Source organism: Gavialis gangeticus, unplaced genomic scaffold, assembly GCF_001723915.1.
Source record: "Gavialis gangeticus isolate Ggan-Ray unplaced genomic scaffold, GavGan_comp1, whole genome shotgun sequence".
Lineage (NCBI taxonomy): Eukaryota > Metazoa > Chordata > Crocodylia > Gavialidae > Gavialis > Gavialis gangeticus.
Window position 1 is genome coordinate 179,643,996 of NW_017729032.1, and position 14,559 is coordinate 179,658,554.

A 14,559-nucleotide genomic window follows, 5' to 3' on the forward strand; every position below is an offset into this window, starting at 1 on the left:
GCGTGTTTCTGTAGTTGCCATTCCCTTTACGGCTTCTAAGCGTCCCACTAGCTTATCTCCTACCCCTCTCTGCTGTTGATGAGTACCAAAATTGTCTTGTAAAAGTAGTAGAAATGGGTTGGGGTCAGTACAGCCGAGGTCTTGGAACATATCCCTATTTGTTACATTGTAAAGTGGGTTCCCTTTATGCGAATTCAAGTTATGCACTGTTTTTCAGGAGTATATGTACAGCATAAAGCAAGGGAAACCTGTCCTCGACAGTGTCAGCCAAGATTTTATTGTTGAAGTTGCTGATGCTTGCAGTTACTCAGGCCCTCTAACCGGGATTTCAGATGGATTCTTCCCTATAGCCTCCTGCATCTAGATCGTGATATTACTTCCAAAAAACTGGATCTTTTTCTTTGTTCACAGTACTTAACTGTATTTCCGGACCTTTTACATTGTTGTTAGTGCATCCATATCTAGAAGTCATCTAACTTGCCCTCTCTTCCTCTTGTTGATGTAAAACATAGTTCCTGAGATTTTCTGAGTCATCTTGCAGTTTTTGGTTTATGCCCCCTTTCACGTCTACCTTAACCATTTTTTTTCTCAAAGTAACACATATTAAGCATGTACAGTACACATACATACAGTCTTCTTCATTCATTGAGAGTTACTGGAGTTTTCCTGAAGAAGTCCAGCACCTTTCAGAATGATTTTTTTTCTACATCTAGAGCTGTGTTTCTCAACTTCTTCAGATTACCAATCCCTTATTTGAAGTAAACATTTTGCCACTCCTTGACACTACCTGTAAAGTGAATAAAAACTGTGTTAGTGATAAACCTCTGTTACTGTATACATGTTTCAAGAGGTTGACAGAATATTTGGCCTTCAAGGGTAAGAGTGTGTCAAGGTATGGGGGTGCAATTTTAACAAGACAGGTATTGAAATCCCTGACTGAGAAATAGTGCTCTAGATAAATTCCTGTTTCACCCTTCTGCTAAATTAGAAAGAGCATGGTGTGAGTTCAGTCCCTGTGCACTAAACTGATCGTGCAGCCACCTACCTAGGAATTCAGCCCCAGTTGCAACAAACTGATTGAGTTGGGAGAGATTTTTATCTACTGCTTTGAAGCTTTTCAGATTGGTACAAGTTGCTAATAAAGGTTATGGCACACTTAATGTGCTTCTTTGCCTGTCCCCAATAGCAGTTTCATAAATCATGTACCTCACTACACATGTAAGGTTGGCATTCCCGATCAAGGTTCTGCATTTCCTAGAAATTCAGGTGATGCATTTATTTAAGCATCCCTACTAAATACTTAGCAAAGATATTAAAAGGTTTGTTAAATTAATTCCCTATTGGTTCTCTACTTCTTCTGAGTTACCATACCATTCACTGTGCAGATTCCTAAGAATAGGTAAACCTCAGTTACTGAGTTTGGCCAGGTTCATTTTGTTGGCATCAGGTTTTGTAGTAGTTTCTAAGAAATGGTTTGAAATAGTAGCAAGACTGGTTGAGAGACAGGGTGGTTGATATGAATTACAGTTGTCACTAGCTCAACTTTTATCATCTTCTAGTTTGGTTGTTTAACTCTTGCCTTGTGATTGTATACAGTGTTTAAAAAGCTATATTTTTTACATACATGTAAGTCCGTTATAAAATTTTGCTGTTTTTTTTCAAGATTTAGCTATTGCCTTTATTTAGATAGACTTATAATTGCAGCTTGGTTTATTAGGAAGGTATCTCAATGTCACATAATTGCAATCAGTTAAGGCTGTTATTTTTACTGTTGCTTTATAATGGTATCCAAGCAGGCAGTTCATGGATGGTTTGAGTCCTCTATTTTAGATAGTCACCTACTTACTCCTTAGCTGAAAAATCACCTGACAGATGAGAGACAGAACTTAAAGATTCACTCCTTAATTTTGAATTTAATTCTTCTGAATTACTACTGTTAGCTGAAATTTCTCCTGCATTTCGATAAATGTGTGGTAACATTGCTTAAATGGTTTCAATTTTTAATATTCTCAAGTACTTTTTTCCCCCCATTAGCTCTCTCTCTACATGGATAAGTTTGAAGAATTCCAGACCACCATGGCAAAAAGTAATGAACTTTTTACAACTTTTAGACAAGAAATGGAAAAGGTACTTGTACTACTTGAAGTTTTCCATGATAAGTGCTACAAAAAATGCAAGCTCCTTAGATGGGTAAATGCAGTTTTAAAATATAGACTGTAGCTATAGAAAGTGTTATGTAGCATATTAGAATTACATCTGCTACTCTTTTTAATGTTGGAAGCAAAAAATGGAACAAAATATTTAAAGATGAGATTGTGTGCAGTACTGTGTTGCAAATTTTTTTTTGTTATTGGAGAATTTTATCTGTAATTGTCAGGGAGGTTGAAAATCACCTGGTAACCACCATAAAATATTTAGTTGGTGTTTTGAGATCTTTAAATATATTCTTAGCTCCAGTGTTTGCAACACTTGAAGAATTTCATTTTGTAATGTTGCTTTCAAAGTTGCAGTGCTAGCTATTTACAAAAAAAGGTTTTATGATGTGGTCACCTGCAGTTTGTTGGTAGTCACAAGCCACGTCGCTTTACATTTATTCTTAGATGACCAAGAAGATTAAAAAACTGGAAAAGGAGACAATAGTATGGCGTACAAAATGGGAAAACAACAACAAAGCTCTTCTACAAATGGCTGAAGAGGTGCGTAATTGTCTTTGGAGTTTGGGAAAATGTATAGTTGTTGCTGTCTCTCTTTATCAGGGATGTCTAGCTGGATAGCTGGAGATTATTGAGAAATGGCACATACCAAAGTTTTGCCCTGATCTACCTTGGTTAGTCTCTTCCTGTAAAAAGCTTTCTCTGAGTAAAAATACCATTATTCTCCTTGGTGTACGAGAGTGAGTTGATTTTCCGTAACTGCTATTCATGACACTTGACTGACCTTTATGTACCTACCTACCCAAGTCAAGCAAGTGCATGAAGAAACTTAGAACTTTACCTTGCCTTTTGCATATTAGGTGGAATGGTGTAGCAAGATTGGAAACACTTAAGTATATTTAGTGCTGTAGAAGATGCAAGATTGGTATCAATCTGTCAAACAAAACGTAGGCAGTGGTATAACAGTTCCAGGTCAGTACTGCACGATAAAACAGGAAGAATTACTGAGGGGTAGGGGGGAAACGCATCTTGTCTGCCTCCTTTTGAGATTGCCAGTATGTTTGTAAGGCACTAAAATTTTCTGGGCCCTAGTCATTGTGACTGGTTGCACCCTCCCATTTTCTACCCTTTTTTGCTGAAATATATATTAAGAACTCTTAAAATAGTTATAAAACTTGCTCAGCTACTGATGGGAGTTGGTGTGGGTTCAGCTATGGCCATTGGTAGGTAGTCTTTTCTCTTGAAACATTTTATATATGGAAAAACTGCCATGATGCATGTCCCTGTGAAACTTAATTTTTCTTAAAAAGTCACTATACAATTGGCTGGATTCCAAGAGATTCTAAACCCAACTCTTGTAACCATGGTCTCCAGGAAGAATTAATTTTTTTACTGATTTAATCTCAGTTAAGCTCTTGTTCAGAATTGGCAGTGATATAGCACTTATTGTCAGGGTCAACAGAATGGCTTGTTACCCCTTCCCAAGGTTCCTGTTCTGACCAGATAGCCTGAGAGAGTTTGCGCTACAAAGTCTGGATCACCATTTCAGTGAATTAAACCGGATTTAATCTCTAAGAAGGTCAACCTTAATGCATTTTAATGTGAAATATGCTTGCAAAATAATCACCTAACTTGATGATATAAGGCCTGTGTTTTACTTTTATCCCTCAGAAAACAGTAAGAGACAAAGATTACAAAGGCTTTCAAATAAAGCTGGAGCGTTTGGAGAAGTTATGCAGGGCTCTCCAGACAGAGAGAAATGAGCTGAATGAGAAGGTGGAAGTCCTTAAGGAACAGGTTTTGGTAAGAGATGCAGATGTGGATCTAGCAGTGCAGGTGTTTCAGTCATGCACACTCAGTTCCCAGGAGGAGCTGGGAACTTGCACTGACACAGAACCAGAAGTCCAGCCAGATGCTGAATCGAGTGCAGCAGTTGAAGGACATGTCCCTGAAAAGACTGTCTCCACGAGTCCTGTTCCTGGCACTGATTCTGTTGACTAAAATGAAGTGTAAACACTGTATTGAGAGATATATTTTGTGTATAACTTTCTCTGGTGGTGGTAACTATTGGTTTTGTGGTGAAAATTTTCTTACTTTTTCTACCATATCTGTATTTTCTTAGAACTACTGGACTTATGTGGTACAGGAAGCTGCATAGCAGCTTTGAATAGCTTAATCTATAAATTTCCCACAACTGTGTTGCACATCTGCCTCATTTTTAAAAAAATATTTTTCCATAAAGAATGCATGTGTGTTTTTTCCCCTACAACACAAAAAATATCACTGTCAACTAAGACTTGTGTACAGATTTAACATAGCTTCAGGGGGAAAAGTGACAGGAGTGTCACTTCCTTGATTTGAAAAATAACATTTTGCTTCTGTTAACTGAGCTTGAGGCTTGGTATATACTAATATTATTACCAAATTCAGTAAACTGTCTACATCCATTCATATAATGGCCAGTAGCAAACTTCAGCTTTCTCCCCTGGTATTTTCATATATGTGAGTATATATGAAAATAAGGATCCAGAATGTGGTCAAAATATTTTACAGGGTTTTAGTGTTAACTGTGGCATGACAACAACAGCTTTGAAATATCTATATTTTAATTTGCAGTTGGTAAAACAGGGTGTACAACTATTTTGCAGATTTCTCAGGGTTGTGCTGTAAGGTCAGTTCAAGGCCCTATTTGTGAATTTAAACCTATGAAGAAAATATGTGGAATAAGTATTACAAAACTGCAGAATTTTGTTCAGTAATGCTAATTATGCATAAGACTTGGTTATATCTGCCCTCCTGACATAAGGCCTTGGCCCTTGGTGAGTCCAAGCAAGATTTGTTTCCAATGAGAGAAGTTGCATTGATATAATCTGGATACTTGTTAACCAAAGGGTATCTGCAAATTTGTGGACAGTGTTGATGTTGACTACATCTGGGGCATGTCTACATGAAACACAGTTGCCAAATAATACTGCACAGTAGCACGTCACAGCACTAAGTGATAATACACTACTGTGTGTTATTATTAGGCTACTGCACAGTATCGTCACTTAGAAGGCAGTTACTGGCGCTACTGCACAGTAACCACTGCACATTACCGTCTCGTGTAGACGCACCCCCGTGTAAGTTTTTGGTTTGAATGTTCCTCACTTAGCACTGTATGCAGAATATAATAATTAGTAGACAATGCTGGTAACTGACCATGTGTATTCAAATATTCCTTTCCCCGAGTAAAACATTTATCGTGTTGGACCCTCAGCCAAGGAACTCTAGTCAGCAGATCGTGCCTTCTTGGTGCCTAGGATGACTTGGTGAAGTCTGGTTCTTTAAAACTTCCATCTAAAGCTAAACATGCCACAAGCAGAGGGGAGGTTTTGGGGGGGAACGGGGGTGGGGAAGGAGGTTTCTTTTAAAAAAAATTTTAATAGACTGCAGTTATGAGCCTTATGAGTTTTAACATTGAAAATGTGGATATCAGAAATTTTAAGGGAGCAGTTTTCTAAGACAACTTGGGACCAACACATTCTTGGCACAGCAGGCAATGTGTTAAGTAACCACCAGCTACTGTTAACTTTAATCCATCTATGATTGCTTTCTTGTTTCAGTTGCTGTCTTGTAATTCTTTAAAAAGAAAAAAAAGTGTGTAGCCTTTTCTGGTACTCAAAATGTTCTTTGCACTTACTTGAGTGGGGGTTTCTGAACCAAGCACGTATCTTTCCATGAGCTTCCCCCTTGTTCTTTTTGACAGTTTATTGGCTAAATTACTTGAATGTTCAGGCTGCACTGAGCTCTTGACCCTTTTCCTGATGTAATGTACATTGAAATAATGTAGATGTCTCCTTAACAGAGTGAGGTTTTATAAGGTGTGATGATAAATGTTTTAGCTCGTACCACTGAACAAAATGGTATCAAACTGACATTTTAAAAATTGTGTAGCAGATGAGTAGCCTAAATAGAGAACAGGCTGTTTGGGGGGGCTGGTGGGGGTGGGATTTAGGGGTCCCCCCTCCCACTCCCATATTTGCACAGCCTGTCTTTGGTCACGGTGCAGTAATGAAAAGAAGGTAGAAGGGAGCAGTCAGCAAGGTTGGATTCGAAGCTAACCAAAGCTAAACACTAATCACGTAATCGCCACGTGGCAACAAAAATGCTGTAAAAGAAATATCCTTTCAGAGTTCCTTTGACAAAACGTGTCTGTTGTGGAGTCGAGAACGATCTAGTAAGTTTTAGTTAGTGCCAAAAGAGACCTTTAGCTAACAAACTACATGAGCATGAAACAATTTTCTTGAGGGCAAGTGAAAATCTCAATGTATTAAATTACAGCACAACATATGCTTGGCAAAGCAGATACAGATTTTGCCAGTAAAATGGGAAGTGCAGTTTTCTGTTTTTCACAATGTATTATTTGGTCGCTTGTATCTATAACCACAACTCTTTGTACCGTGCTTGTGCAGTGCTCTTTATATAGGCAAAAGTAAACTGTGGACCCTGTTGCAAGTATCATTTTTTAAAAGGGCTTGACAAATCTCAGATGAATGGAACAGCAATACAAATACAGGATAGTTACTGACTTGATTTGCAAATGAAGCAAAATGCCACCAGAAAAATGCTTTTAAGAATCTGAGATGTTTTTCCATCTGTCTCACCCAGAAGATTCCCACATTGTGACAACCTTCCTTCTGGCCAAGGTGGGCTAGATTCTGCTTCCTGAGACCAGATAAAATCATTCCATGCATTAGCCAAAGGGTTGTTGCTATAAAGAAGGCAAGGAATAATCCCAGCACTCGAAACTCTGATCTGCCATACAGCAGGCTATTGCACTGCCACTCTGCAGCCAGATTGGTTCCAGGAGGGGTTTGGGTAAACGCGTATATTGCCTTTCTTCCTCTACCATAAATTATTCTAATCTGGACTGTAAATGTATGTAGCCTCTGATGTATACACCTACTTAATCAGGCACTGGACTCTTGATCATTTTACTCCCATTAAACCTGCAGAAAAAGAAAATTTTAAAATTTGTGTGTTGCAAGACCCAAACATGTAATAATGTACACATTGACTTTAGGGCTGTATCTCCAATCTGTGTTGTCCTTCCTTTATTTCACTTACACCTGGTTATGTTACAGTTCAATTCTCAGGTGTTGCAGAAAATCTACCTCTTCAGACTGTAGATGGAAATAACTGTGAAAAAAGTGATGCAGAAATCTAGTTTGTGCTAAACACACTGCTTTATTTTTACAACCCATGTCTGCTTTCATGAGGAAAAAATTGATAAATGAACAGGCAGTCTTGTTTTGCTTTTCAAAAACATTTTGTAGAGATTTTTCACTAATGTGAATCTGAAATTTTATCTACTCAATTCTGTATAGATTAAGTAAATATGTATGCTTAATATATTGGACTCTGTGTGTTCCTTTTATTCTTAAGCCCTATTCCTGTCTGCCTGGGATTCTGTGGCATTTGTGCTGGATTTTTTTAGAGAGAGTGATAGCTGAGAAACTCATTGTTCCAGTTACATGACAGATAATCAAACAACTGCCTTGAAGTTGGAGTGTCTGTAAAGCACAGAATTGCTACTGTTTTTGATAAAATGCTCTGTGCAATGCTGAATACACATTTTGGAGTTCCAGCAAGTTAGAGCAGCAGGATGTGTTTGCTTTGGCATGATAATGAGGATGTGGAGATTTACAGATTTAGGTTTTTAATTTATTTATTGAAAAGAGAAGTTTATCCTCTTCCATTTCTTCGTTACATACCAGTAACTATTTAGTAAGCTGTGTGTTACTTACTGAGCGGCAGAGGCATTGGCCTTAATTACCCCACTGTGCACTACCTTTGTACTGTCTCAGGTCCCTTGGGTGAGGCACTATCTTGAATCATCTGTTGAAGGCTACCAACTTTGTCAGTGCTTATGTGATTAAAAAAAAAAAAAAAAAAATGAGCTGCTTCTGCTGCACCAGCACCTCAAATGTTTTGTTCCAGGCACAAGCATTATGCATTTTCTGAACAGCATACAGTACATGTTCAAGAGTTCTTTCCTACAGCGGGAAGCTTGAACTGTTCTAGTGAAAAGAACAGAGGCCAGTTCCTTTGAGTTAGTCATCTTCAAAATTCCCATGCTCTCTATTTCAAAAAAATGAAGAATCAAAGTCGCAGGCTAGCATATCTTGGTCTCATGGAGTCTTCTGCAGGTAACGGCTAAAAATTGTTAAAATATTTCTATATTTGGATGAAATTATTGTACAATATGTACCACAAACAAGTCAGAACTATAGCATGACCTGAAATGATCATGTTTTTTTTCCCCTCATTTTTTAAATCCTGCTTTTGATCAAATAGGTAGGTGTTCCTTAGGGATTTACATATCCCTAGTAGACTCGAGCAAATTTCAGTTTCTTCCCTCTGCCATAGATGCCTTATGGTTTCTGTTAAGAGCAGAGTTGCATTTTTTTAGGGTTATTTTTAATTTGCTTCTGTGTCCATGGCCAAGCTAGTTTATCAAAAGTCATGCTGTCACAATTAAAAATAAACATTAAATTGCTACCAGTTCATCTTGGGAGCAAATGGCAACATCAGACTGCATGAGATTTGGGTTTTGTTTAGATGAGATCACCTGCCTTTGCCACACTGCTTTGCAGCTTCTTAGACCAAACCCCTCAGCTTAGCCTTCTGACCACTATTATTGCTCTACAACCCCAAAATGATTATGGTTGCTCATTGCTCAAGAAAGGACCCAAGCAGAAGCTCCCAGACCCTCTTGTGGTATGGTTGGAGGCAAAAGTCTGGAAAGTTTCAATTTTGAGTCGCAGGAACCTGAATGTCTGTGAAACCATTGCATTTGGTTGCAAAAGAGCCACTGGAGCCTTGCACAAGTAGATAAGGTGCATCAACCACTGCTCTGTTGCTAGTTGTGCCACAGCTCCATACTTGAGCTGAACAGGATCTTGTCAGCATCAAGCTACTGTCTATATCTGATTTGGAAGCAGTTCTCTATGCCCAGGGTCAGCAACATATTAAGCTTGGAAGTTGAAGAGTTTTCAGAGTCATAGCTTTGCCAGCCAGAAGCCCAGGAATTTGACCAGAGACTAAGGCTTAGCTGGCTTGCCCCATATCAACCTGGTGGATCAAGATGCAGGAAAAGAGGGTATCCAAAAATGCAACAAACCATTTTTATGTTGTGTCTTGGGACTGCCACTTGGGCAGACGTAAGTAAACATTCCCTCCATAAGCTGCTCCTTATCTTAAGAAGAGCTCAATGGCCAAGAGGTGGGTGTGGAGGTTATCAACCTCCATCACAGCAATACTACTTGGTTCAAGCAAGGATCTTTGTGACTCCAGTCAACTTCAACATGCTGCCTGCCAGCAGCCCTGTGATAGGCTACAGTTCATGTATAAACAGAACACTGACAAGGCAGAGTTTACGCTCGAGTTGTGTTAAAGCAATGCACCTCTAGGGCTACTGGCAAAGAGCAAGAAACAGAATTTCCATTGCCACTGGAACCACAAAGATAAATTAAAGCAGGCTTGCCTGTTCACATAGATACATACCCCTGATATGTCCACATCCTCTTCCTCCACCCCCAGCACAAGGATGAATGCCAAAGCCAGTATTAACACCACCAGATCCCCCTTGCAAATCATGAGCTCCTGTGGTGCAATTAAGGAGTCCCTTTCAAAAAGAAGGCTAGCCAGTCAACCCTAGGTGTTAGATTTACCATTGTCAGGGGCTCCCGAGATAACTTCCTACAAACTGTAGGGAGATTAAGGCTTAATCTCTGAGACCATTGAAACAACAGGCTGCTCATTATGTTTCTTGCCTTTCAGGATCAGCATCCTTGTCCAAGCTAGCCAGCAGACCCTAGCATGCAACATTAGAGGGAGAGGGGACACATTTGGGGCATACCCATCCTTAGACTTATGATCTTATAGGCAGGGAAAGTACTTTTTTACATTGCTGTAAGCCTTATGAACAGGAACACCAGGAGTGGATTTCCTCATGGCTAACTGGCAATGGACTGAGCTGTTGGGGTTGCCAAGGTTCCTTTAAGCTGGTGCCACATGCTTCTGAGCCTCATGTTGGTGATGTGTATGTGCAGCTCTGTGGCTGGCTCCACCCAGGCTTCCAGGAAAGTGGCCTTCTTCACCCTCAAGTTCTCCCTCAACTTCTGGCCATCTCATCTGCAGCCCAGGGCTCTCCACACTTGTTTCCCATATCTGGAATCAGTGGGTCATATACTGGACATGGTCCCAGGCAAACCATCCTCATTCATCACCTGGCTAGCTTCACCTTTAAGTGCACATCTGGTATTGAGAGTAGGCTGCAATGATCTGTCAACCATGCAACCAAAATGGTCATTTCAGGCCTTTGGTTCAGTCTGCCACAGCAAAATTTGCAGCTGCTTGTTGACGTGGCAGGGTAATTGCAGTTAAGGGCACATCATGATGGGAAGATGGCTAGATTGTTGCCATCTGGCAAAGTTAGAGAGAAAGATAGGAGGCATCCATGCTGCTGTCCTTGGGAGTAGTTGCTAAGTGAATCTTTGGGCTTTTTTCACTTGACCTACAGAAATTAAATTCCTAGTATTCCTCTCCAACTGTTGCACTTCACATTGGGAGACAGAAAGCTACAAAGGACTCTGAGATACTATTGGTGCCACTTGTTACAGCCCATGTTAGTAACCTCAGCAGCAGCAGCAAAACCCAGCCTACTTATTCTGTGCAGCTGCCCCAATGGCATTTGCTGAAGATTTAATAAACTAACTGCTGCCTCATTTCTGCAGCTACATTGGTCTCAGCCTTCTTCACTGTTGATCCAAACCAGTGATGCTCAATCTTCCACTCTATGGCCTGGATGAGTGGGATCAGACTGTGGATCAGATCCCACAGATCCTCAGACACAATCTCACACACCCAGGTCCAGCCATACACCAGACCAACCCCCTACTGCATGAGGCTGCACAACCATCCTGACCCCACATATCTGGATCTGCCCATGTAGTGACCCCAGGCCAAGGCAGGGCTGCACTATCCAGCCCCCAGGGCTCCCCATGCATTCAGAAACGTGGCAGCACCACTCCTTTCCCTGCCAGATTTCCAAACCTGTGGGGAGTCCTGTGAGGCTAATGTGACACAGCACTGCTGGCCAGATCTACAACTCAGCACCTTTCAAAATACAAACCATTGATTTGTTTAAGTTTGGATTTAGACATCAGAACACATAGGCTCTTTCATCACGTTTTACATGCAAAGTATATTCAGAGAATGCAAAACACAAAGGATTCAACTGCAAAATTCTCTGCATTGGTAGTGCAGTCTGCTTAGGGATGAGAAGGCATATATGGTCCAAGTAAACCCACCTTCACCCACTACAGCTCTTGAAAACTTGTCATTTCTCCATTTCTCTAGTACGTAACTGACAAGTTATCTATTTCTATCACATGCCCAATAGGGCTGGGGAGTAATCCTTGTTCATCATTCTTACCTGATCTTAAATTTGGAAATTTACTGTAATTGATGCATTGTTTTCCAATTGTTCTGTTTGCATGAAGAGATTTTATTTCTTTTATTAGCAAGTGACTGTTAGCTTTGTATTCAGTTGCTTATCCTATATCCCACCATTCTCTTTCTACATCATTTGATGTTACCTTTCACGTGCTGGAGCAGTTTATTTAGGCTGTGGGGCTGAACAGGGAAACACCAGCAAGTTAATCCTGCCTGTAACAAGCGTACCTTGTTTTCTGTCCAATGAGAAGTACCTTTAACACCAACGATGTATTTGAAGGAATGAATAAAAGCTGCTGGCGACATGGCTTTACATAGCTATGCAACAAAGAAACCCAAAGCAGCATTAGAAGCTTCTTGACTTCTGTCTGATTAGGTTTTACTGCAACTTCAGTTGTCCCACATTCTAGGACTCCATAACACTGCATGGTCATTCTGTTCATTTTTAAGTCTTAGAAACAGACATTCACTCTGTACACTTCTAGCCCTCTGTCATTGGGCAGGTATTAAATTACTGAAAGATTAGCTTCCGCTTGTTACAGGGCAGAGTATGCACATAAGAAGTTACCACAGCACAGCTGATGCACAACAAAATCCCTTGTTATTTTGTGGTAAGTTAATGTGTCCATACCCTTAAGATCCCCAGACATTCCAGTGCCTTTCACAGTTGCCAGGTACACACAGTCACTTATTCCACTCCACGCAGTATTCTGGCATAAATTAGCAAAATGTGTGACCAATACATTGTTAGACTGCTTCATTCTGTGTTGGGGTAAAACAGTCTGTTCTTTAGCAAATGTTGGTTACAACAGAAGCTCTGTACACAGTCTCAATAAGACTTTCTTGAAGAACCCTACTTACTTACATTCTGACAATTGCCACAAATCAGTGGGATAGACTGTAAGTTAGTGCCAGGATGTCTAATTTGGCCGACCAGGCTACTGATACGTCACTGGACGTTAGGATGCAAAGCCTACCACAAAATCCAGTGCTCCAGGCCCCAGGTGACAATGCAATCAGCAGCAGGACATAGTTGGTCACCCTCTGCAAGGTAGTTTTATCCTGAAAAAGTTACACTACAGGAAAACCAAACTGTACGTCTACTCCACTTTTATTAGAGGGGAAAGTTTGTTTACTTTGTAGTAAATGTCATGTCTCTGATTAAATAATTTAAGATTGTTTTTAAACTGGGTCTCCAACATATGAAATAATGAAAGTAGGTCAAAATTTCATGCTGTAAAGTAAAACAGAATTTCCCAGTTCACCGTTTAAAAAAGAAAATCACAGCCCCCTAAGATTTGTGCGGTTATATTATAAAACCAACTTGTTTTAGGCATTGATTACAAAACTGAATTAGAGCCTATGGCAAAGGACTAATCTTGAATACAGCATATTCAGAATATTACTTGACTACAAAAGTAAAAGCATGACCTTCATGTCCATATCATCAAGTCAGATGCAACATGTTATTTGAAGTATTTAGTTTCACAAGTTAAATACTGCTCCCAACTATAGAAATATCTTCTGTGAAAGGATATTCATGTAATAGAAATAAATCCTATTTTTAGATGAGGGAGGTCCCCCTACCCATTAAAGCTTAACTTTACTGGAATAAGATTTGATACTTACCAAATCTTAACAGATTTCAATTAAATTATTTTGGTCTCTATTTTAAAAGGGACTCCAGGTCTCAAATCTTAGTTTCTCCACTTAAGACTCAAGGTTGTTTCAATTTGTTTTGCAACACTTCACTACAATAAGGGAAACTTTTGCCTTTGTTTTTGTTGGCCTTTTGAAAATGTTAAGAATGTTCTGTTACCACATCTTGCATTCATAAAAAGATATCATGTTTAACTTTTGGACAATTACACTATTCTAAATAGGAGCTGGGTGAGTTGCCTGCTTCCTTCCCCCTCTGAAAGAAGAAACAACCACTTTTTGGTACTTGATTATCAGGACTTGAAGGATGAACAGGGAAACAAATAGCACATCTTCCCTCAAACAAAATGTTGTTTCAAGCCATTCATTTTATAGGTGGGTATCTCCAGTTCCATATCTGGCATGCCTTCTGCCAGTTAGAACTTGCCTACTTCCATTCCTGGCCAGGAAAACAAAAACTTCTCATACCCAGTCCTCATCGCTTCCTTGCCCCTGCTGCAGCAGACTGTTCAAGGCAAAAATTGGGCTTGTTTTAGGCATTGATTACAAAACTGAATTAGAGGCTATGGCAAAGGACTAATCTTGAATACAGCATATTCAGAATGTGAATATGCTGTATTAGCATATTCACCCAGGCGACCTAGCCTCCACCCCCCACTCCTTTATTTTTCCTCTCTCTTCTCTTTTTTCCTTTTTTTATCCTTTTCTCCCTCCCCATTCCTTCTCATTTCTTTTCTCTCTCCACCCCACACTGCTGGATGCCCTCTCTTGGAACTTCCATTCCAAGATCTCTAGTTTACTCTCTCTCCCCCCAGATGACAGTACTATATCATCATGCAGCAAATAATCACGTCCCTGCCCATACAGCATTCTACATTCTTAAACATATGCAAAAGGATAACCAGAAGGATGCACTGTCACATCAAAACACCACACTTTTGCTTCAAAGTTTTATTTTTTTATGCAAAGCCAATCAGGAAGCAATCTGTAAAAGTGAAAAATCTCATTTTTACATCTTAAAACTTCTTTCGTACTTACACTGTGGGAAGAGGATTTTTAAGCTGTCTTATTTACAGGGACCTGCAAGCTTCTTTTTAAAAAATATACGTGTTGATATTAAGTCATTCCTATTTCCCCTAGTAACTAAGCTGTACATTATGCAGTAACTCACTTCAAAGTGCCAAAATAATCAGGGAGTTCCCATTGCATTAACTATACAAGCATTATGTGCTTAACAACAAATAAG

General features: G+C 39.7%; 1 protein-coding gene across 1 annotated transcript in view; it reads left to right on the forward strand.

Annotated features, from left to right (window-relative positions):
- The window catches only part of TXLNG (taxilin gamma), a 63,545-nt gene extending 55,998 nt beyond the window's left edge, over window positions 1–7,547 (forward strand). The window contains exons 8-10 of the mRNA XM_019524648.1: window positions 2,035–2,127; window positions 2,601–2,696; window positions 3,825–7,547. Of these exons, the coding sequence (XP_019380193.1) occupies window positions 2,035–2,127; window positions 2,601–2,696; window positions 3,825–4,154 (519 nt within the window). The 3' untranslated portion in view covers window positions 4,155–7,547. The remainder of the gene's footprint in view (window positions 1–2,034; window positions 2,128–2,600; window positions 2,697–3,824) is intronic.
- Window positions 7,548–14,559: the final 7,012 nt, after the last annotated feature.